Source organism: Psittacula echo, assembly GCF_963264785.1.
Source record: "Psittacula echo genome assembly, chromosome: 9".
NCBI lineage: Eukaryota > Metazoa > Chordata > Aves > Psittaciformes > Psittacidae > Psittacula > Psittacula echo.
In genome coordinates, this window is record NC_137745.1 from 12,196,646 (window position 1) to 12,221,574 (window position 24,929).

Consider the following 24,929-nt stretch of genomic DNA (forward strand, 5'->3'; position numbering starts at 1 on the left):
TCACTAATTACACTTCAGATTACCCCAGGGAGGCAGTGAGCCAATCTATTAATGAAAAACCTGAAACACAGAAGAAATCTCACAACATCTGAGCAGAAGGTGGTGCAGATATGGGGTTACAATTCATAATCCTCATCTGGTACCCAGGATCCTTAGATGGTCACAAATCATGCTGCAGAATGATTTTAAATGAAATGTTTAAAAGTGTTTGTTGGTCTTCAGATGCAACTTTCTTGTAAAGAAAAAGCAAAACCTTCAACAAATAGAAGGAGCAGCAATCCTTAATCTCCTTATAATCTGTCTTTTTTCTTTTACAGATTAAAAATTGCCTAAAATTTCCAAGGAGCCCTGTTCTGTTCTGTAGTTACTGTTCTCAGCTCCTCTGACCCTGGTAGCTGAAGATGAGGTTGCTACGGGAGCTGCTAGTGCTGCAGTCATTCATGGTGTGCCTTGCAGGTAAATTGTCTTAAAGCTTTATTTCACATTACTGTAAAAGTGCATTGCGTTTTATATACCAATGATAAAATGTCAAAATAAATCCCTTCTTCATGACCAGCATCACAGAGAGCTGCTGAACTGATCAACCTGATGCTTTTAACAAGCTCCTTTTACTGTTGATCAGCATCACTGCAGCAAAGTGCAATGTTTCAAAGGTCTGCTCTACCCATTTCCAGTTCAAAGTTGCTGTTTGATGAAAGTTGTTTTCCTTTGCTCTGTGTTAAGTGTTTCAATGCTCAATTAAACCTACGTGGAGTGTAGCTTTGAATCCCATTAAAATGGTGTTATGTTACAGCTAAGACCTCGCTCCATTTAACAAATAATTAGAATAACATATTTCAGCGATCTAACCATCTTCTGTAAATACCCTTCTTTAACCTTTTCTTCCCTGAGAGTTATAAAGTTTTGAGCATTCCTGGCAAAATGAAACTTCTGAGGAATGTGACTTCATCCTGGAGCTGTGTTCTTGAACACGTTTCAGACTTGCAGTGGGTCAGCAAAGCTTGCACCAAAGCCGTGCTGACTTTCTCATGTGCAAGAGGCTGCTTGTAGATGGCTGCTCAGTGAGCTGGAAGAGCCAGGCTCATTTCACTCCATTCATGCCTCTGTGGTGGATGCTGCAATCGAGTCTGTTGAGTCTATTCTGAGTCTGCCATTCAGCTATCGATTTCCTCCTTGAATTGGCATCATTATTCTTTATCATGTATTTTGTTGGGGGGGGGGGGGGTGTTATGTTTTAATTAACGTTTTTGTCACCTTGGTGTTCATCTGGATTGCTCTAATTTACCTGCTGGTTGGTGTTCAGAATGTTTTACTGCTTGATTTAGTAACTTCTGCTTTCTTCCCTTTTATATGTGCCCGTTGTCAAGGCACTTCTTCAGCTTTCTAGGTAGTAGCAAACTACTTATAATAGTGTTTACTTTATTCTGCTTAGCTCTACTGAACACAAAGCTACTTTTATTCCGATACTTATGGGTACCTATTTTTGAAATTCAGTTCCAAGTCTTTCTAAATGTGCTATGACAGTTTCTGAGCTGGCAGGAAATTGGATGCAGAGAGATTCTGCAATGCAGTGCCACACGTGTTTCAGGAACTGCAAGCCTAGAGAAGTTAGGCTGTGGGTATACAGAAAGCATGATCCTTTATTTTAAGCAAATAAACAAAATAGTGGGAAAACAAAAGCATACAAAATAGGTTTTTACTGTAATTTCTACACTCAAAAGTATTTATTGCAAAATGTAGAGGGTCAGCAAAACGAAGTTTCAGGATAATGTGTTTGAGGGAGTTTGTCCTTATATTTTGCATCTGATTTTAGAAAAATGCATCTCAAGCACTGGCTTTCCCCACACTATTCTGCTGCACCCTTTTTTCTCATCTTCGCAGCAAACTGAATGCCTTCAGGGCATGGCATCAGTTTCTCTGTTCTGCTGAGGGAGATTTATGGGGCAAGGAATGCCAGAAGTTTTGTGCAAGATTTATATTCAGTGATGAGTGAGGAAATGGTTTCATTTTGCTGTTCATTTCATAGTTGCTATATAGCAGCTGCACACAAAAGGCACAAAGCTGTAAAACAAACGCTGATAGACAAACCTTCATCCCTTCTCAATTTTTGTGTTTCTCTATTCTAGTCTCTTTTTTTAACCTAGTTTCAGGAGGCTTGCCTGCCCCTCCTGGTAATCATGCTGCTCTTGGAGAACCTTAGGTGTTGATCCCAAGGGAAAAGCTCAAAGGAGACTGGTAACTTCCCAAGACATGTCCCGCCTGGCAGCAGGGAGACACAGGGGAACCTGAGGCTGCTTACTTCTCCTGCTACCCTGCATGGTGGCTCTGCCTGAAGGCTACCCAGGACAGAGGGAGACTTTCCCTCTGTCTGCAATAGTCATTGCACTTCTCTGAAGAAATTCTTAAATTCTAAGTTAAAAAGAAAGTTAGGAAGCAATATTTTATTTTCCTGTTGATCAAACCGTTGATCTGTCCTTGAGAAAGATTAATGATTGAATTATACAAAGAAACAAAAAAAAAAAGATAAAAATAGTATGCGGAAAAACTATGTGACAGCTCTCTATAGTGCCTTGTGGACTCTCAAAGGACTACTAAACTGCATTAAGTATTGAGTTACATGTGAAAATAAGCTTAAACCTGAAAATAGAGTACTTGTATTTAGTTCTTCTAATCAGTGTCATACACACAGCCCAGATATTGCTCTCATTTGTGTCTCTGCTGCAGAGAGCACAGCTGGTGGAGGATGAGCTTTTTGTGTGTTGCCCTGTCAAAACTCCCTGTGGAGACAAGGGGCCACGGTGCCCCTTCAGGGACAGCTGGTGGGCTCCAACTACTGCCAGTCCCAGCAGCTACTTGGGCTGGTTTTTCTGTGTGTCCTTCCTAAATAAACATCTGTTCACTAGAAATTGCATGAAAACTTCCAAACTCATATCATTCAAGCCATTAAACGGCTGTCAAACCAAAAACAGAGCATCCAAATGAGTCGTTAAGTGTAACAGTTATCCACCCCTGCCAGCGTAACAGGAAAGGGAAGACGTGCCAGAGCTGCTCGCAGTCCATACGGGATATTGCTATTGATTTTATGTGCTGGGTGTTCAGATATTACAGTTCTTCACAGCAGGATAAAACACTTGGATAGAAAGCTAGATCAATCCCAGGATGTACTTAAACGAGCTACCTAGAGGTGCAAATCTACTAATAATTTTGGGAGCTATCCAGCCTCCCTCAAAAGGCAGCAGTACTGTTAAAGGTTTTCCTGAGCTTACCACCCCCTTTCAATCCATCACCCAACCTGGGACCATATTTCTCAGACTACTTTTCTTGCTGGTTGTTTTGAGGTCATACTGATAAAAGCTAACGATGCTTTCTTTGGATTCCTTAATATTTAATTAATATTTATTCCTTAAATAGCAGTTGTGTTGGTGATAATTTTAAGTTTTGGAGAGTAAGATGAGAGGCAGAATAGGCTGTGAAAAATAACACATAGCTCTGAAGTCGTGACTTTTTTAACAAATGCTTTCTGTTGGGCAATCCCACATAGCAGTCGTATACCCTGAAATAGATTTGTGTACACCCTGGGAACAGTGACAGGAAAACAAAAGACATTGCACAGGATGAGCAAAACCAACTTGAGTTAATGAAGATGGGACGTAGTCAGTTTGCCTGTAATGTGCTGGACAGGAATGAAAGGAAATATTCTGTAGGTTTGTGACTCTTACGCAATTCTTTGCCTCATTAACTTCCTGCAGCAGTGAGTTTCACTGTTGAAGTCATATTTGCATGTTAATGAGCTGCAGTTGCATAGATGGTTAGGTGTCTGAGTGTGCATATGCGTATTTTATAATGTAATTTAACCCATGAAGGTCCACTCACATTTTGACAGAAAACAAAAAAGAACTTAATAGCTTTTGAGAAGTGTCTATTCTCTGCTGTGCTGTGCATGGGCTCAGTCTGGCTTGCTCTTCTGCCTCTGATCTTAATCTCAGCTTTTTCCTGGATGCTTTGGTTTCTGGCCTTCTGCTTGTTCTTGCCATTTAAAAAGAAAGATCTGTGCTTACAACAAACATACCAGCCAGCAAGACTGGCCCTCCTTTTTTCTTAGCAAATACCACAGAAACACAATAGCTTCAATAAAAAAATTGTCTTGTAGCTCTACAAAGATGCTGCTGTTTCAACAGGTTGGTTTGTCAAAGGGAAAGTGCTATTGCAGCTGTATCTGTTCAGTGCTCCTGGAGCAGTTACTGAAGTAGCTCCAAGGAAGCACACACTGAAATACAGAATCTAGTATTCGTTTTATACTGATTTGAATGAATAAGGAAACACTGTTCTTTCTCTCTGATAAATTGGTGTCTCCCTGAACCCCCCAGCTGTGTAAGCATTTGTTTTGCAGCGAATCAAATGGGCTGCACAAAGATTGCTGGTGATTTTTAGTGGAACATTGAAGGTGATCCTGAAAGTTAGAAATACCTGTGCTGCTCCCCCAGAGTGGTTTGTATAAGTCACTCTGCAATTTCTGTGCATGTCTACACTCCATTATGTGAAAAGCTCAAGTTTCACAATTGCCCAGGTATCTGGAATTAGATACTAGCCATGTTGCCTCTCACATCTGAAAAGGCAAGATGAATGACTATAGAGAAAACTACACGCGAGAAGTCTATACATCATTTCAGCCATCGGAACAGGGGTTAGAGTGGTATTTATTAATGGGCTTTTTGCTGGCTGTCAGTACAGGGGATTCTGTTACTGGTGTCATGATATTCCAGCAACACCCGCCTTTAATTATTCAAATCCAAGGACAGCATCATATCCAATATCAAATTCTAGCATATTTTTTATTAAGGTGGAACAAAAACATTATTTCACCTTTTATCTGCTGAAAAATGACATTTTCTAATCTAGAAATATACACACAATAGCAGAAGTCAGGGGGAAAAAGAAGTTCCTCTAGAGCTTATTTTCAGTGTGTTGGGTTGGGTGTGTTTGGTTTTTTTTTTTAAGGAGGGGTTTCTTTATTTTAATTTTCTTTCCAAAACTGTTTTTTTACAAGAAAGTATTCTTATAAATGCCTGTCCAGGCATTCTTTCTCCTTTTGTCACATGCTGATACATCATAGCCTTAGCAGTGGTTCAGTCCAAAATATTCAGAACATGGCTGTGTAATTCATGGGGAATAAAAACCAGTATATAGTCAAGTGTTTTCCATTGTTAGACAAAAATAGCTGTAATATTTATCGATACATTACAGTGAAATTAGACATCAAACTCTGATAAAAATTGAAACTCAAAATTAATACAAAGATGAATATTCACAGGCCTATTTGAATTTGTGCTTCTACCCAAGCAGATGTAGGTTAGATGCAAAAGAAATTCTGCTAATTTCATGTCTGAATATAAATAATTAAACCAGGAGGTACTGTTGCACATATTATATGACGGTTGTCTATAAACGATGCAGCAGTTCAATTTGTTCAGTGTTTTTTCTGGTGCTGTCTAGTTCCCATGACTGGTGCTTTGATGTTAGTGAGTAGCTGGTAAATGATTAATCTGTTGCAGTTGTGTAATTATTAATTTGTATTTTGGTCAGTTCTGCAGCACTCTGCATTTCTGTGCCTGACTGCCTAATTAATGTTTGCATAGCACTTGGAAGAGATAAAGCACAGAATGACACCTATTAATACAATCACTTCTCAAACACGACCCAGCCCTTGGCTTCACAGCACTGGGTGAGCTGTCACTGGAGCTCACTGGAGGTGGCTTTGCAGTTGAGTTCTGGCTTGACCTTAATACTTTGAGTTTAGGCTGGAGAGACCTGAGTGAGGGAACTTTTGTTCACAATTCCTCCACAGGGGGGCTGAAAGAGTTTTGCACCTGTCCTTGGAGCTCGAGTTATGCTTCATGTATTAAAATTACCCTATCTACAGAGGGTTTCAGACATTAGTTAAAACTGCCTTATCCGCAGAGGGCCTTGGGATCTGTTTGTGTGAAACAACCAATTCTGTACAGGGTTTTGTTTGTAACAACATCTTCTTCATGTCACACTTCTACACTTCTAATGTTAAACTCCCTAAGACTGACCATTGGTTATACTCTAGTGTCAGCTCTACCTGTGTCCCAAGCAACACTGCCACGTTTTGAATATGGTTAAACTCATCTCCGTTAAATGTCCTTCTGCCATGTCAAGGGATGACTGCTACAGGTGATAGATGTGTAGTTAAAAGGACATGCTATTACAAAAGTAAAGGCTTTTGAGGTCAGGACAATTGTAAGTGGTGAAGTGAAGGCAGAATTCTGGTTTGCTGTGGATAATGGTTGGCAGTGTTAGATGCTGAGACATGCTGTGGAAGTGATGCAGGAGCTGGCAGAGGTTTGTTCCCTTCCTCAGCACTTGTGCTGGAGTCCTCCCGTGAAAAGTCCTTTCCTTGTACTTTTTGTTGCTGATTAGAGCTTAAGTATCTTGAACTCTCAGCAGAAAGCATTCCCTTAATGTCAAGGAAAAGCTATGCAGACTTTGTACAGTTAAAATTCTTGTTTCCGTTTGCAATGGAAAGTCAAAGATGTGGGGTCCTCAGCATCTCTATGTGTATCTGCCCTTGTCTCCTCTGCCAAGCCTATCCAAATCAGCTGTTGCGATGAAAACCCTGCTTAGAAACTTCATCTGACTGTTCCTTCTTGTGTAATGCTAGTCTGCTGCATTTCCCGGGCAAACCTAAACTATCGCTAAGGAGGGCTAAGAACTTCTTTAATATATAGCAACATGTAAACAGAACTAAAGGTGCTATTGAGGTGGTGGTGGTGGTGATGAATGGGAATAGTAATAACTAATATTAATATGGTGCTAGGTATTATAGTATAGAAGTCTGAAGCCACTGAAGCTGGAGATTAAAAGAGAATGGTTAAAACTAGGGAAACAGTGAGAAGAAGCTTCAGAGGGGAAGAACTGTCTGAGTGAAGAGGGCACTGGGAAGTAGCAATAATTCATTTAAACTGAAAGCAGAAACTTTTAGCTGCCAAAGTGGGATTCTACCGTATCACTCAGCTGTGCACAGTTGTGAAAGAGAGCTAAAAAAAAGTGTGATTATGTGTAATTTATGCTTATTTAGGAATTACATGGCAAGTTTTTCTGTGATTGCAAAGGGTTTTACTCAGCTTTGCAAGAGGTCTGTGCCCGTTTTACATTCGTGATCTGTCAGCAGTGAAGCTCTCGCTAGATGTGACTTGACTCTGATTTAGGCCATAGTTTCCCAAATGACAAAGTTAGAGACCATATCAATGCAATTTTCTCGTTTATCCTTTACATGCTGATGATTAGGTATATTATGTTTTTCTCTGTTTAACTCACAAGTCCATCTGGGCAAGTTTAATTACATCTTTCTCAAAAGTTATGGAGGAAAGATGATGGACTTTAAATAAAACAGAGACTATACAGACATTTTTATAAGCAGATGTTCAAAGTATCTGGCAGGTTATTGATCCTCTGTGCATTTTATATGATGCCTCTTTTCAATTTTGCTTGGTTGTATTTGAATTAGTATGTAAGCGTTGAAATTAAATCTCATTTAGGGAGTTACAAGAATACTTTTCCAAGCATCTATCAAATTGTGGAGAATACAGACCCAAAATACTTCTTTATTGACAATAAAAATAAAGTTTTATGGCAAAATTTGAGGTAATTAGTTTGTTGCTTTATGGGTAAAATATGTATGATTCTTAGAAAATCTAAATATTATTGGAAAGGGACCTCATTTTGTGATGCTTGTGTGGTCAATGAGAAGAAAAGGTAAGAGATGTTGTGTGATGCAAAACCTGCCAGCTCAGGCACTGGGGCTTGTTGCCTGCTCTGTCTCCGGGGTTTTAGAAAACTGCATCTTTGCGTGGTCTGAGAGCTGCAGTGCTGGCCTGGAGTGTGTACCTAGAAATAACAATAGGTGTATTAACTGCATGCAAGACACTGTTCTCCCACTCTTGAGATTAACGTTTGGAGCTTGTGTTTACTGTTGCTTGCTTCAATTGCTGGGGAAAGTCTAGCATAACTAGTGGGAAATGCCTCTGTGTAAATATTTCACCCCCTGACACCATCCTGCATAGGTACAGAACTTCCTTCCCTTTTCTCACACTTTCACAGGTATTTCCATCATTTAGAGCCCCTGGGGAAACCATTAGTTTCCTTTCAAACTTGGTTTTGCCTTCTGCCCTTACCTCATGCAGCAGAGCATTAACTGACTGAAAATGATGTTGGCGGCAATCATTATTGTTTGGATAAAGGTCTTTCAGTTAAGCAGCAATTAAGGGTGATCATCCAAACCGAATGAAAGGTGAAAGGGTCAATTCAACTTTGATAATTATAGTACTATAAATGTGGGCAATAACAGAATTACCCTTTATTGACAGCTGAATGTTTAAATAGGCTGGCAGAGCATTTCTGGCTGATGTTATCTGTAGCAGAAAGTGACGCTCTTCACTGTCTGCATCATTTGGTAGGGTCTTCCATAGAAATGCGTGTTGCCTTCTGCAGCTAGGCACTGGTGGTTACAAGTGCTCCAGCTCTTACAGGTTTTGGGCCATTAAATAGAACAGATGCTGATGCACTCTTGCATATTTATGCTCAAAATCAGTCTATGGCAAGTAAGCTGACTGCAAGCAGTAAATACTGCTTTTAATGAATAGAGCACAGAATGCTATAGTGCAGCTCGTTCATCTGAACGTTGTTTAATGCTGGTTTATTGAAGTGTTTGTCAAATCCTGTGACAGTCTGTGCTCTGAAATTAAGCATATACTCACAACAGGCTGCACTGACTCATTGCAAGTTTTGGGAAAGTTTTCCTGCGTATTATGATGAAAAGCAAAACTTGCACATTACTGCCTCAGTGCTTCAATTTGTTTTTCCTTATGTATTTGAATTCTTTATTTTGCAATTAAATATATGTATTTAGCTTCATAAATCGAACTAAGACACAATTGTTTAGTAGTCTATATCATATTAATTAGGCTGTGAAGCAAGTCGTGCATTACAACCATTTATAATTTATAAGAAGTTGCTAATCAATGAGTCAGTCAACTAATTAACCAGCCAGCAGTCACCATCTTCAGCTGAAGTTGGTGACTTTAAACTTCATTAAATTTTCCAGGTGTTAGTGAAAAGTGTGAAAAATATATCTACCTTAATTTATTGATGTGTCTTAATTTTACCTGAGTTTAAATGTGTTGCATCTGTTTTAAAGGAAATTGTCATTTATAAAACATCCTCTGTCTTTTCAAATATATTGCATAGCTGAAAAGAAGTAGTACGTCTGAGAGTGTTGTTTGAACTCTGTACGGTGTCTGTTGAGTACAGTGTGAATTTAGATGGCTTCCTCATTGTGTCTGAAATACCTGCTATACCATTTTTTAAATCGTACCTTCTCATCCTTCATGGCTGCAAGATAGATCCTTGACAAAGTTCAGAGTATTATTGTTGGTTTTACTTGTGAAAAGCAGATAATATACTGTGTGTTCAGTGAGACGTGGAAGAATAATTTATTTCTGGCCCTGAGAGCTTACTGTCTGTGTAAACAGACAACATGGAACACTCACTGAGGGCCAGATCGAGCTTTATTCCTCCTTCCATTTTTCATATGATCCATGTGAAATAGTATTTTGTGTGAGCTTTATGAGAAGAAGTCTGAAGAGGGACTTGAAAGAAGGCAGGTGGATGGTTGGGGCTTTCTGGGGTATGAAAGCAGGGAGTAATGCAAGAGATACAACAAGATAAAAAGGGGCTGAAGGTAGCTGGATGAATGCATGGAATGAAGATGAGAAAAATTCACCTCCTCATCCACTTACAAATAGTTTTCTAAATTTTTGGTCAAGTAACCTAAATCAGATTGTTTTTTATCATGTCTCTTAAAAGGGGAATTATATATGAAACAAATGACATCATTGTATTTTTGAGCTTTACTGCTGAAGTCCCGGTTGTGGTGATTTGGCAATAAATTGAAGAATCATGTTGTTTTACCTTGCACATTTGTCATGATTTTGTGGTCCCCTTGAATGTGTAACGCAGATCCAGTGCCCATAGTGTACTGGTGATCTCTGACCTTTCTGGTTGAGGCACAAGTACACTGTGACCATACTCGGAGAAAGTAAATACAGGCAACTCTGAAATTGCAAACATTACTGAAAGGGATGATACTTAGTGTCAGTTAAAGTAAAAAGAAAAAAAAAAAGTAGGAAGAAAGGCTAAAGAAGAAATAAGCTTTGTTCTTGTGGCTTTCTTCCTTAAGGAAGTATCTTTGAAAGAGGCAGAGGTGTGAGACCAGAGCGCAGGATGAGAAGCGGTATATCTGCAGTGTAGAAATGATGGCTAACATGACAACGGTGAAAGAGCAATTGAAAGAGGCTCCAAAAAACCTGTTATGGACATCAAATCCGGGAGAGTTGGTGGTGGGGAGAGCTTGATAGGGTCTTAAAGAACACCTGAGAGTCCAGCTGTAACCAGGGCACCTGAGTGAGAGCGAGATGGAAGAGGCTTTTGCCATTGCGTGTGTGTTTGCAGGTGCTGGCTCTCTTTAGTCCCTCTGGGTTAGGAACATTAACATACTTGAGAGAGAAAACAAGTCTAAAAGGCAGCACGGCACATAATCAAACTGTTATTGAACAATGTATTCCTTGACTTGAATAAAAATGCTCTCTGTAGCAATATAAAAATGATGCGTCTTCTGAATCAGGAAGCCCAGCTGCAATTCTCAAGTCAAGTGGCCAAGAACAGTTATTAGTAGTGGCTACATCTCTGGTTTTATAAACTGGAAAAACTGCAGATTCTCATCTTTTTTCATATGTGATATTGAGTAGTGGCACTCGGCGCCTTGGGATGCTCTGGCATCCCCACTCTTTCCAGGGAGAGCAGACAGAACCTGGGTCCTTATTAATCTGTGCTCCCCAATGTTAGCTACTCATTTCAAAATACAGTAACTAATTTCCAGCATATGTAACGTACCACTGCAAGGTGTTTCTTTTTAGTTCAAGATCTAAAGAGCATGGTGCACATTATAAAACCTGTGTTCTCTTTTTTTCTTGGTGAAAAGCAGAGGTTCTCCGTGTATTTTATCAGCTGTTGTAATAGTCTCACGATATCACTCTTCAAACAACTAACTAGAAAATAATCTGCATAGAAGTTTCTAAAATGTATTAATACTGACTTTGCTTCATCGAGTATAGCAGTCCCATTTCTTGATCTGTTGCAATTCATTTCTGCATGAACTTCCATGTGTTCTTTTTTTCTGGGTTTTGTTAGTACATTCATGTACTTGGGGTAGAATATAGAAGTTATTCCCTAATGAAAGGCAAAGGAGCATCATGCCATCAGTTAGCATAAAGAGAGAGAACCTAATGCTTTCCCATGTAAATTATGTGGATCCTGGATGTATGCCAGGCATTCATTTTGTTAAAATGGGGTTTGATAATTGAAACTAATTTAACATTGACCCCATTAAGTTGCATTTTATTGCTCATTTAATATGCCTGTCTTACAAGCTCCCAGAACTAGGAAGCAGCTTTGCAATGTGAGATTATAATTTGTCAAAGCTCCAGCCATAGAGGTAAATGTTGAGTTTGCTCGGTGGGATCGGCACCAACATGTGCAACAGATGTTTTGCCTGTGTTAGGTCAATGTGGTATCTTTATGCAGAGTTGTGTATCAGCAAGCACTGGGGATCAGCTGATGCGAGTGGGTTAAACTGAACAGCTTGAGTTTGTGCAGATTTGCTGTGGAAAGACACTTGCTTCATCTAGAAAGCAGCCTGGTGGATGATCCCACATCACTCCCTGTAGCCCAGCAGAGCCCTCCCCACCGCTCCCAGCAGGTCCTGCAGCCCTTGTGCTGCTTGAGAAAGAGGAGGTTTGTCAAACCTGATAAATAACCCTGGTCCTCCAATAGTGCAAGTCATTTTATTGACTTCTGTCAAAGAATTCCAATTTGAATCAGCCAGCAGCTGGCTTCTTGTGTTTTAATGACACAGGATTTCCATGTTCTGGTATCCTGCTTCTGGCGTCCTGTTTTACTGTTCTTCTGTGTGATTTCTGTATTTCTCCACTATCTAAATATTTTCTGCAGTTTATGAATTGCTAAATAATCCATTAATGGCTATCACACTTTTTAGTGCTAATTGCAGTGCAGCACTAGGTGATGGTTACTCAAACACAGTTGTATTCATCAAACCATCAGTGAGCAAAAAAAAGGTCAAAAAGACAAGAAAATAGAGATGTGCAAACAACCGTGATGGATGTTTGTTTACAAACATGTTCTTTTCTGCAACTGTGACTGCAGGAGCAGTGTATGAATGATGAATTACTGGAGTTTTACTCTTGTGAAATGGCAGCAAGAGTGTGCCTGGGTTACATCATGGGGCCTGGGGAGAGGGAGTGAAAGGCAGCGAGATGTGTATCAGCGTGCAAAGGGGAATGCTGCAAACCTGACCAAAGTTACTTAAAAGGTACAGCTACTACTACACATATGCAGTACAAACTAGATGAGAATGTGTAGAACTGTTTAAAATTATATGCATACCTGAAAAGCATTAAAAGGAGCAATCTATGTTGAGTTTTAGCTGCCACTCCATAATGCAGGCCATGTTTAAAGCACATGGCTAATGTCCCTTTTTTTAAATGTACATGCGTGCAAATTGAATATAAAGCACAGGAAATGTGCATGAGGCAAAGCATACAATTCTGTTGCTCATCCTGAAATAGCAATGTTTCACAGGCATTACAATAAAATTAAAAATTAAAATTGAAAATTAAAACACTGCAAGGTGCAGGAAAAGAGACATTGGGTGTTGTATTGATGAAGGATTTAGAGCTCATTTGTACAATGAAAATGCTTTGTCAGCAAGAGTTGACAGGGAATCGTCTGTACTGGGTAATCTTGGTGCTGAATTGCTGGGTCACAATATTATATTTCTTCCCACCCAAGAATAGTGAATTCCACTCTGGAGTAGAAATGACATTGAAAATCAATGAGATACTGCTTTAATAACAAAATCCACCGTCTCATTCTATGAATGTCCTCGGGAATCAAATCAAACCCAGAGGAAGCAGGTCAACCTTATCTTCAGCACACCACTGAATTTAGTGTTTAGACCATCCTGAGCAGGTTCAGAAATCAGTGCAGTCCAGAGGCAGAACATGAAGAAGTCGTGGACAGGGGTGCAAAGAGTTCAGGACCAACTTCACATGAGCCTGCAGCTGCAAATGTCTGTGGTGTGTGCCAGTGTAGTACAGCAGTGTCCGTGGGGTGAAGTCCTGTTGCTGCAGCACTGCTTGGGCTGTTTGAAAAGGTCAGGAACTGCCTAACCAAGCTGAGTAAAAGCACAGGAGATGGGAATCTGACCTGGGATTTGGGGAAGAGGAATCTTCACCTCAGCCTTCAGGTACTGGTAGCTGTTCCTGGAATAAGGATGTTCTAATGGCACTATTGCAGGCAGTAGTGGTCTGATTGCTGTGTTTCTCTTTTTTGAGTGGTGTTGAATCAAACTTTGACAATTTTACTTGAAGTCACCTTTTCATTTTGTTCCAACACCTATCAGACTTGGTGTTTTTGTACAGGTGTGGTTGTGCTATGTTTGAAACACACTTGGCTGCGTATAAAATGTGTTTTTTCCCAGTGATACAAGCTAAATGTGCCTGCCAGTGTTTTGAAGGATTGATTTGTGAAAGGCTTTTAGCCTGTTAGGTCTTACACGTTGGAGTCAGCAGTGGCGTTCACAGTTCTTGCAAGGTGTTGTGTTTAAAATTATGGTAGGTGCTTTTAGCACTTTTAATTTAACTTTTCTTAATGTGACATCCAATTACTGGTAAAACTTAGTTACCTTTTTTTATTTTCAAGTCTCGACATTCTCTGGCGTTTTACTGCTTTCTTCTAAAAGTATTTAGGAGAAGACACATGAAAATATAGCAGCTAGTATTGCAGTAGTTAGCAAGGAATTTTTGGTTTTTGAGAGATGTCATAACACAGCTTAAGGAAATAAATAAAAGAGTATTTTTGATGTGTGTCACCTGATCAAATGTCCAGTCCAAATCAGTGAAATTACAAGAGCCAAGATCTTTGTGTTCTTAATAATTAGCAGGACAGAGTTTCTGGCAAAATAGTTTCCTGTAGGAAAGCTGAACTTTGCATTAGTGTTTATTGTGGTTTTGTCTCATTTCATTCTCTTTGTATTCTTCCAAAGCTTTTTTTAATTGAAGGAAATTGAATATGGCATCTGGAAGTGCTGCAGAGTGCAGAAGGGCTTTGGGTATAGGGAGGATATCTGTGGCTGCTCTGCATTTTGGGCTTCAGTCACTCCTGCCTGTGTGATCGACCAGTGTAGCACAAAGAGGAAGACATGGGTTGTTTGACATCAGTTGCTGTGGTTGCAGCACTCTGCGTGCATGGGACATCATTGCCTGTAGCGCAGTTTGTGTCATGCTGGTTCTCAGCGTGTCCTGTGGGTGCATGGACAGCCAACCACAGAAGGATCTTGAGACCTCGGGTGCCTGCAGTGGGGTTCTGAGCGTACACATGAGGCAATTTCACAGCTAGAAAAACCCCTTCCAGTGCACTGAACCACTAATGGGCACACGTGAGAGCTGCCTTGGCTGCCCCTGGCAGAGCCAGAGGAGGCAGTGGAAAGATTTAGAGAGAAAAACAAAGCATGTTCCACCACTTTGCTTAGTCGTACTGGAGGACACAGAGGAAACCGTGCTGACACTCTGCAGGAGTTATGTTTTGTCCCTTGCAATTGCTGTTTATTGTGAACAGGAGAATGTAGTAGCCTAAAATCTATTTAAGTTGTTTCTGAAGACTTCAGAAGATCTCATGTAAATTCAACAGTTACTATGCAGCTGACAACATAGCGTTTAAAGTAATAAAAAATATATTCGTTTCACTATACAAATGTATTAGTAACCAGTCTGTACTTAAATGAAAAATATCTTGGCTAAACCAAATGAGTATACTACCATCATGTCTTTAGCTGTATAATGCTTAACTTGATCTATCGTTCATTATAAATACAATCTAAAATCTACAATAACAAACTACATGTAGAGACTTTAAGTGACAAAAAAACCCCTCTCTGTGGTCACCAAATTTCTGCATTTGTTTTCAGTACTCATCTATAGCAGTGTAAGGGCAATGCTCTGAAAGCAAAGCAAGTTGTAACTAAGCACCAGGAGAGCTTTCCTGTGGGTAGGAGTAGAGTTTAGTTTGCTGGGATTGTAGGTTTCTTCTGAGAGGAGATTATTTCTGCTTATTTGGCAACTATGGTTGTGAAAATGTGGACTTAGAAATGCTCGCTTGTTCAGACTTTATACCAGCATGTCAATAATTCTTGATTCATTGTACTTCCCAAAAAAGCAGACAGATGAAGAACAAAACCTGACTGGAAGACAGTAACAGGGTGAATGACCAAATTGCTTGAAAGAGCATGCCAAAGGGGGTGAGGTGTCAAGCTGCATGACAGGCTGTGCTAATTCGAAGTCTCAGCATTTCCATTAAAAATGGGATCAGATTACCCTGGAAGCAGAGAAATTGTAGAACGAGGCATGGCCTTGCAAATTTCTTTAAAAGTGAATTTTTTAAGAAGTAATTTTTTCAAATACCATCAACCCCTTTAAAATGTAGAGGGAGAGAAGAAAAACTGCAGGATTTTTGAGAGTCTTCTTGTTTAGTAATGTAAGCAATGTAAAACTAGATGTCAGTAAACCTGTGTAACCACAACCTGCTTGATAATATGATTCAGAATTAGATGTTTATGGTTCAGCACTTGCAGCTAAAGCAGGAGTGTAGGGGTAGGTGTGTAGGGGCTGGTTAATTAGAAAGCTGTCTAAAAAATCTATGATACAGCAATAAAGACATAATCCTCTGGTATGTGCATCCTTCACTGGAGAATCAGCTCTGTCTAAGATCACATTAGTTTTCACCCAAAGTAAGGCTGCGGTGTGTGCATACAGTGTTTATTCAGTTTCCAACACTGAGTCCTGACACATTACCTATAGGCTCAGAGCAGATAATGCCTGTGAAGTTATTGCAGTGTATCTGGCTACTGCTGCTGCTTTCCTAAACCCACAGGTACAAGATGACACTGCCTTCCTCACTGATTACCGTGTACAGGGCAACCTGGTCTGAGTTACACTGGACACAAGGACATTAAGATACTCAGGAAAGTATAGTGGAAGTTGGAAGATGCTCTGGTGCAGGAGCAGTCCGTATGTGCATACTTGCTCTTCTAGGTGGCTGCTTGCTCCTGGGCTGAAATGCTCTTTGGGGAGGAGATGCAGCTCTGTGAAGTGTCACAAACAGGGGGTTTGCTCCAGGTGATGACCAGAGGTGTTCAGTCACCAGTTACATTTTAATTTTCAGTCTCAGAAGAGGCAACTTTCCTCATAAAGAGCAGTAGTGAACCAGGCAGGACCTTCCATGTCCCATGTTAGCGTATTTGTGAGATCACTTTCATTTCCAAGGAGTTTTTCCTTATGAAGCTCCTGTTTCTATGACCATTTATGGCCATAAATTATTTTTTAATGTATCTTAATATTTTGTTATATACATCTACTTCAGATTTCATATGGGTCAAATTTAGTTTCTGTAATAAACTTGATTTTCATAAGGTCATCTTAATACTTGCTTGGTGTAGCAGTGCAAACTTTAATTCCCTGTCTTATTATAATGGAGGACATAGTTAATACTGTTTACTCTGGATTATTTTAGATGCCCAATTTGTGAATCGAGGAACCGGAGTCAGATGACAAAATTCAATGTAGTCAATGATAGCAGGTGATTGGGATTCTTTATCAGAGGTGGCACACTGGGCACTAATTATGGTGTCAGCTCTTCTGTATCTTAATCAATTCCAGTGATCTCATTTATAATTTTTACTCTTACTGACAAGTAGTTATTCAAACAAGTAAATTGGCTATATATGTAATTTGCTTCTTGGACACAAAAGGCTTAAAATTAACAGGCTTTTTTCCCTAGAGAAATCTTCCTCACTGCAGTGTGGTATTCTGCTAATTATTCCTTTGTCCCTTTTCACTTTATAAAGGTGACAGAGAAACCTGAAAGGGATCAGTATATACATGATGCAGACAGCAGCTGCTCCATGACTGCTGCTGGCAAGGTTTGCTCTGACTTTGATGCCACCCAGCCTGCGGATTCAGTGTTGATAGTTTTTTATGGTCAGGCATGAGTGTAGGTCTGGACCAGCACAGAAAAATCAGGGTCTGGGGCTGGAATCACCTGATATTTCCAAGATCGCCCTGTTTTGTCTGTTGCTGAGGTTGGAGAACAGTATTTTGTGGTATATGTTTGAAAACTAATAATGGAATATCATAAATCAGAGGACTAAGCAGAGTGCCCATTAAAAAGGTGCTCTGGACAAGATCTTCAAAATACCCTGTTTTCCTAATGCTGACAATGAGCACCTTTAAGATAAAGCCTTTCCCCTTTGTTGTGCTACAGGTGGTTTTTAAAAAGATTTACAAAGTACTTTTTTTCTCTTTTCATGCTGTTAAAGCAAATTGGCATGTAATTAGATTTATATAGTGAATAATCTTATTTGCATATCCAATTAATTCTTCCTGTTTTAATTTGTTAGGGTTGGATTCACATTAGTAGTAAAAAAATAACACTTAAATTATCAAAGGTTCAAATTTTCTTTTACTATAATTTGTTCAAGATGTTGCATTAAAACTTGGTCCTGAACATCCTCTTCCTTTTAAAGGCAATTAAGTAACATGGAAAAAGGCAATCAAAAGAAAACTAACCTGTGTTATAAAAACAGTAAGGGTTTATTTAAGCTGACCAAAGCAAACGCAGTGTGAATTTAGGCTTTTTAAACATCTTATCATAGAATGGTTTTGGCTGGAAGGGACCTTTAAAGGTCATCTTGTCCAATGCCCCTGCCATAGTCAGGGACACCTTCTACTAGGCCAGGTTCAAGCCCCATCCAACCTGGCCTTGAACAGTTCTAGTGCTGGGGCAGCCACGGCTTCTCTGGCAACCTGTGCCAGCACCTCAGCACCCTCACAGTAAACAATTTCTTTCTAAGACCTCACCTAAATCCACCTTCTTTCCACCTAAAGCCACTCCCCCTTGTCCTGTCTCTACATGTGCTTGTCAAAAGCCCCTCTCCAGATTTCTTGTTGGCCCCCTTTAGGCACTAGAAGCTGCTCTAAGGTCTCCCGGGAGAGTTCTCTTCTCCAGGGTGAACAACTCCAACTCTCTCAGGCTGTCTTCATAGGAGAGGTGTTTCAGCCCTTGGAGCATTTTCGTGGCGTTCTCTGGACTTGCTCCCACAGGTCTTTTCAGCTCTGAGGACTCCAGGAGTCCTACTTAAGGTCTGGAGATGTCCAAAGGCTGTGTAGAATTTTCACTGGAGATAATGGTGGACTTTGTGAGTGTTAGGAGGATTGACTCCATAAAATCTCCATAGATTTTACTTGTCACATGTGGAGACTTCCCTTGCAATAGGAGCACTTTTTCTCAAGACATCTGTTTATCATTTTGATTACCTTAACTTCTCATAATTGTATTCAGAAATGCAGAAGATAAATAAATACTAGAAGAGGAACCTGATTTAAATGTTAACATGCCTTAAATTCCACACATTTCAACACAACAGGGAGGTGTTTATTACCTGTGAAAACAAAGCCACTTCCCTAGGTATGTAATTTTAGCAGCTTCCTGCAGACCTCTACAACTTCATTGGCTATTCAGAAGGTTGGGATTTTTCAGATGTAGTCCAAGAAAAGTTCCACTTTTGCTCTGAACTGGGAAATAGCTTGGCACAATCCCTGCTTATAAAATTATGCCAAAGCTGGAAGAAGAGCTCTTGGGCTGTGGAAGTGCTCGGGGGATACTACCAGGGGTGAAAAAGTCAGCAAGCCAAATATTTATTCAAATGTGCTGAAGCCAGTTTGTTCCCAGCATGCATGAGACATACAAGTTATAGTCCTGCTTCCCAGTTATCCTTACAGCTGATTTTGAGTTTGGGAGCAGAAGTCCTTTAGCTGTGGAGGAAAAAAACAAAAGGATTGATGAATCATTTATAAAAAGCTAGAACAGGTACATTGTAACCTGAAATTAAAGTGATATTTCAGTGCAGTGAAAGTGCAGGCATGTAAAGGGAACTGGACTCTGGCAGATGAGAGCCTGTTAATTCGAAGTAGAAATGTCAGACCAAAATGTGTCATTACGGCTGGGTGGATAAAAAAGAAGGTGAAACATTGTTTGCCACAGTGAGAACTGCCCCATTTAATGTTTAATGGTGTCTTCACTTAAGGTCACTTGAAGCATTCAGTAAATGTGGCATGTGACGTGTGCTTAAGCTTCACAGTGAGTTTGACCTGGAGTCTTTTAATTCAGAAGCTATTTCAGCGCAGAGATCAGGCGTGATGTGATGTCTTCACCCAAATGCTTACAATGCAGTGATTACCCATGAACTCAAGATCACCAAGGGTGCAGTCACGCTGCTGCTGTTGAACTACCACAGGGAAAAATGTATGGGCTTTAGTAGGCTAAAGTTGTTACAGTGCAGGTGGGTGCACATAGTTTGTCTTCCATACAGGATGAGAAAACTGCCTGAACTTTTTGTTGTTGTTGTTATTTTGAAGTGTCCATTGGGTTTTTAAGAGATTTTTGGATGTGCTTCTGTTGTGACTGGGAAGAATCTTCTACCCCTTGGGAAGATGTCTGTCCATCTGTCAGAGCATCAACTGATGTACAACAAGCTACCTTTTTTTAACCTTTTCTGACAACAAGCATGCTGCCCACCTCTGAGTGCCCTTTGCCCTTTTTGCAATGAGATTGATGGCAAAGGTATCTGCTCTTCTCACTAAAGTTGAGGGTGTTGATTTCAGTTTAATACAGCTTTATTTCATCTTTGCTTCAGTTTATCTCTCTGCTTTAAACAGGGGAAGTTTAGATTGGATATAAGGAAGAAATTCTTTACTGAGAGGGTGGTGAGGCACTGGAATGGGTTGCCCAGGGAGGTTGTGAATGTTCCATCCCTGGCGGTGTTCAAGGCCAGGTTGGACAGAGCCTTGGGTGACATGGTTTAGTGTGAGGTGTCCCTGCCCATGGCAGGGGGGTTGGAACTAGATGATCTTAAGGTCCTTTCCAACCCTAACTATTCTATGATTCCAACACTTTGAGCATCTTGTTCTGAAAAATGTTAACTGTTACCAAAAAACCACAGTTTTATTCTTTCTGTGTAAGAAGCAGGCCATGGAGTTGTGGACTTTTATTCCTTCTATTGGATAGCTAATGAAAGGGAGACTTCATTACAAGGAAAAAAGTCAAAAATTGTTGACACGCAAAGTCTAAGAACCAGTGGGGCTTCCTTCTCTCTGACATCTATAGACATGGACTCTATGTCCCATGTCCATTGAAATCAGATAAAAAGCACCCCATGATGACAGTGGATGGATTGCACTGGGACTGAACAATTCAAGAGGCTTTAGCAGAAATTGTGTTGTTGGAATGGAGATAAATGAAAAATTGGTGTACCATGAAGCTGCTTCAAAGTGAGCAGGGGACATTGTGGAGTAAAGGGTTAAGAACTGAAAATAAAACCAGCATATTTAAATGATTTAATAACTGAGGAAAATATTACCATAATTACCTTGTAGTGATTTGAAATGTGTCCTGAGGTAAATTGCATTGGATCCTAATTAGCAACTGTTGGTTATTAGCTAAATCTGGTGCCAGGGAAAAAAATTAAATAGGTACAAGTGTGTAGCAATTGCCTGCATCCCCAAACACTGCATCTGGTGTCCCATTTTGTACTATTTCTACTAAAAGGTGAAGTAACTACTGCAGATCCAAGGTAGTCTGCCTGCAGGTCACAGGAAACACGTCGGTTGTGTTGCAGCCAGACAGTATGAAATACAAATAAGGTGACAGTTGGTGGCAAAACAATTTCTGTGTGCTGGTTTTATCTCATGAGGAACAACTACATCCTTCTATTTAGTAATAAAAATAAATTGCATAACAGGCCCTGTGCCCCTGGTAGCTTTGGCTATAGCTGTAAGATATGACTAGGTATACAGATAATATATTCTCTCTTGTTCTGTCTAATCCATCCGTCTGCCTACTTTGTAAACTGTACTTGACCAAGCTACAAACAGCTCTTAGTTTCTAAGGGCAGGAAAAGACAGTACACATCCCTGAGTGTCGGAAAACTAAGTGAAAATGACCTCTAGCTTCAAGGCACTTATTGAAAACCTATTTTAAATTGAATACACAAGCCAAGATAATACAGGCTGTTTGATGAGAAACATTAGAGAAATCCATAACGTGAGGCTTTTTATTATAGGTTTATTACATCAATCTCTGCAGTGGGTAATGGAACTTGTAAATATGCTCTTATGTAGGAGTCTCCTTGCGGGCTTTTTATTCATGCTGAAGTAAGCACAGCAAACTTATTTGCTGTCAGGGTACAATGAATTTAAGATTAGTATTTATTTTGGTTCTAAAGAGGTTTTGTTTTTGTGAATTGGAAGTTGGCGGAACAGCTGGAGGAGATGTGGTGGGAGCTGCAGGGGAGCACGGGGAATGAATGAGTTTTCCAAGCAAACCACTGATGCCCCATACCCCATGTGGGCACTGGGGGGTGCGGGTTGTGTGCTTCTCTGCTCGCTTCGGTGGTCCTCCTCTCCTTCAGGAGGAAAGAGTTGCTTTATTTAAGAAGGAGCTTGCTGGTTTTCCAGTGAATAAATCCAGCCAGGTGAAAAATCATCTGTGGGATTAGAGAAATGTTTAAGGATAATATTTACTGCAGTACCATGCATATAAACATGCTCACAGTGTACTTTTTACTGTACACATTTGTTCTTTAATATTAAGATACGAGTTCTTTTCTGGAGGTAAGCAAAGTTATACTGCTGCAGCAGTAACCCAGCATGCTTTCGCTTACTTTGGAGAAGGCTAAGGGTAAGCTCGTACTGAATAAAGAGGAAAAGGAAAAGTTTACATAGAAGTTCAAAGGACAAAAAGAGTTAAGGCTTTAACAAAGTTAACAAAAAAACCCTGCAAACCAGACTTACAAGCTTTTAAGTCTGTTCATTGGAGGATATAGTAATTAATTGGCAGTTGACTTAATATAGGGGAAAACCTCTTTAATTAGAGGATATTAATTGCAAGGACCAGAATCCTGTTGAGGTGTCAAGTGAAGTCAGCATTTAACACCTGACTTTAACAGCTTGCTGTTGCAGTTAATTCGTGTTCTAATTATAGGGGTACATTTTAATTCATACAATACCGGGCAAAATGTGTTGTCAACAGCCTGCAAGTGGCTGCAATTGTGTATAAAATACATTTTTTACAATTTTTCATTGCATAGCTTAGGTACATTTTTTGAATTGCAAAGCTTAAGTCAAGTCACACAACCTTCAGTGAACAAGTTGATTGCAATTGAAATCCGTATTTTTCTAATGGATGATAGAGATGGAAAAAAATGAAGTGGAGAACTTGAGACCAGTTCTGAGATGAAGGCTTTACCAGCTCCAGGTAGCTTGGACAGGGACAGGGTTTGAAGCTCCCCTGGGTACCACTGCCTGCAGGGCAATGAGTGTTGAATACATGTAGGCTCGCTTCTTAAACAGTGAGCAAACTTCTCTGGGTGGTGGAATATCCAGTTTTGTAAGCAGCTACACTGCATAACAACGTAGTGTGAAGGGATGTATTTTACGTTGATGTAGAATAAACAAGACCAGGTTTGAGTGATGTTTTGCATTTCCAGCGTTGACAAAGATCATCTTACTATATGAGACAGATTATGATGAAGAATGAATGATGCATATATTTAAGGTCTGAGGGTAACAAATGTACTGGTACTATGAAACCACTTAAAACCCATGAGAAAGAAACTGTTCTGTTTATCCAAGTGTTTGGGCACTTCCTTCAATACTATACTATTGCACTGTAACGCTGCCGCTGATGTGCATTAGCAGATAGCGTAACACTATTTTTGTTATACAGTTGTACAGGTATTAATTATATATTATCATTTCCATCTCATGCATATTGAAACAGGCAGTGGTTCTAAAAAGGCATTTGTTGTCATGTCTTTCAATTATTTTTTGCTGCCTATTTAGTGCTCCTACAAACTTCACCAGCAGCCACAATGCTGAGAGCAGTGGCACTTCTCATGTGAACCACTCTCAGGTACAATAGTTTGAGCAGCAAATGGGTCAAGAGAAACTTACTCCATGGCATTGATTGCCAGCTGCGCACAGAACAATGCTCTGATGAGATGGCAGAATGCTATCAGAGTGATCTGTAAAGAATTATTCTCTGTTTAATTACTTGGTCTACACATTCTTCATTATGGAATGCGGTGGTGGTGTTCTTCAAGAAGTTTAAACCAAAGCTCTTTATTCCAGATAAAAGGCAGCTTACAGAAATTAATTGTCTTTGAGGCATCTGAGAAAACAAGCAGGAGGTTCTTTGTAGTGCATTCTCAAGCCAGTATAGTCCTAAATTTTTAAAACAGAGAAAGCCATTATTTTTTATTTATTGTCATGGAAAAAATTGCTGGAGCAGTGCACATTATTCCGATTACCCATTAAGCCTTCTTTTCACTAGAATGAAATTACATTATTTTAGTTACTTTTCTTGCTTTTAACTTCTGACTTGTAATATACCAAAAGAAATAAAACGACCCGTTATCCTGGAGCTTATTGTCTCCCAATTGCCAAAGTGCTGCAGATGGTCACAGCATTCAGATGAGCAATGCAGGTCACCTCTGATTTTGGCATTGTCCTGACATTTGGGGCTATTTTTCGTAAAACACAGCAAAGAATAACATTTACTAGTTTGCACTGGAGTTGTAATCTACGACTTTTATAAAGGCCCCAGCAACTTACTGGTTTGGCATAAGAGGACATTATGTAGTGACTGATTTATTTCACTGGATCACATCAACAGAGTAAAATATAATCTCTTGTTGAACAATAAAATAAATGTATTTTTAAATTAGAAAGTAATAGGCCCCAGTCAAGTGATTTTCTCTTGAAGAAATACACATGATCTCCCTTCCATTTGACTGTTGAGTTGCTCTGCACATTGATACTGGATTTGGTTTTTATCCCTAGTCATTCTATTACAGTGCACTTCTTCAGAGCTTTTCCTTATGTCCTTTGTCTAACAGCAAAACAAGAACCTCCTCAGGGGAACAACTAGCTGTATCTCATCCCTGGAGATGCAATTATTTTGTGTTTATCCTCAGTTCCTCTAGGTGACAGGATGCAGGCAGATCTCAGTGCAGGCACACAGAGAGGACAGGCTCCTGGAAACTGCCGTGCATTGGTCAGCTTGCTCGCTTGGCTTCTCCTTGGTCCCCATGATAGTGGGAAGGCCTTGGAAGATGTGGTAGACTGTTGTATCTATCGCAATGGCACTGGTTTGCAAATTGTTCATAGGAAATACTGTTTGTATCAGGACAAAGTCTAATCTGAAGTGCCCGTTCACAAGTCACTTCATTTTGTATAATATTTGTGTTTGAAGTATCAGCGGCCTCCTGGTGAAGACCCATAAGTCTCCATAAGCAAAGAAAACTGAAACTTTACCTTTGGGATAGGCTACACTGTTTGATAATTGCTGCTCTTTGATATCCTTATATTGCATTAAGGACTGTTTCCAGGAGTGGTTTTTCTCCTGTTACAAGAAACACCTTAAAAAGGAGCTTTTCTTTCCAAAGCCACCTTGGGTGGTGGAGGTTTAAATGAGCCATTAGAGATGAACTCTGTCTCTGTGGCAGCCCCACCATGCTGCTCTTTGAACATGAGCGAATGTTTGAAAGCTTAACCTGATAGTGTTAAGTGACATAGAAGAAAGATTCTACTCATAAATGTCATCAATCTGAGCACTTTTTGAGGGTGATAAATTGCAGTGTAAGAAGTCATAAAAGTCAGGGG

At 39.9% G+C, this 24,929-nt stretch overlaps 1 protein-coding gene across 1 annotated transcript in view; it reads left to right on the forward strand.

Moving 5' to 3' along the window:
* Positions 1–401: 401 nt before the first annotated feature.
* LOC308225247 (contactin-4) overlaps positions 402–24,929 on the forward strand; it is a gene marked incomplete at its 5' end in the record, with an annotated part of 165,621 nt that continues 141,093 nt past the window's right edge. The window contains one exon of the mRNA XM_080625912.1: positions 402–456. Within this exon, the coding sequence (XP_080482038.1) occupies positions 402–456 (55 nt within the window). The remainder of the gene's footprint in view (positions 457–24,929) is intronic.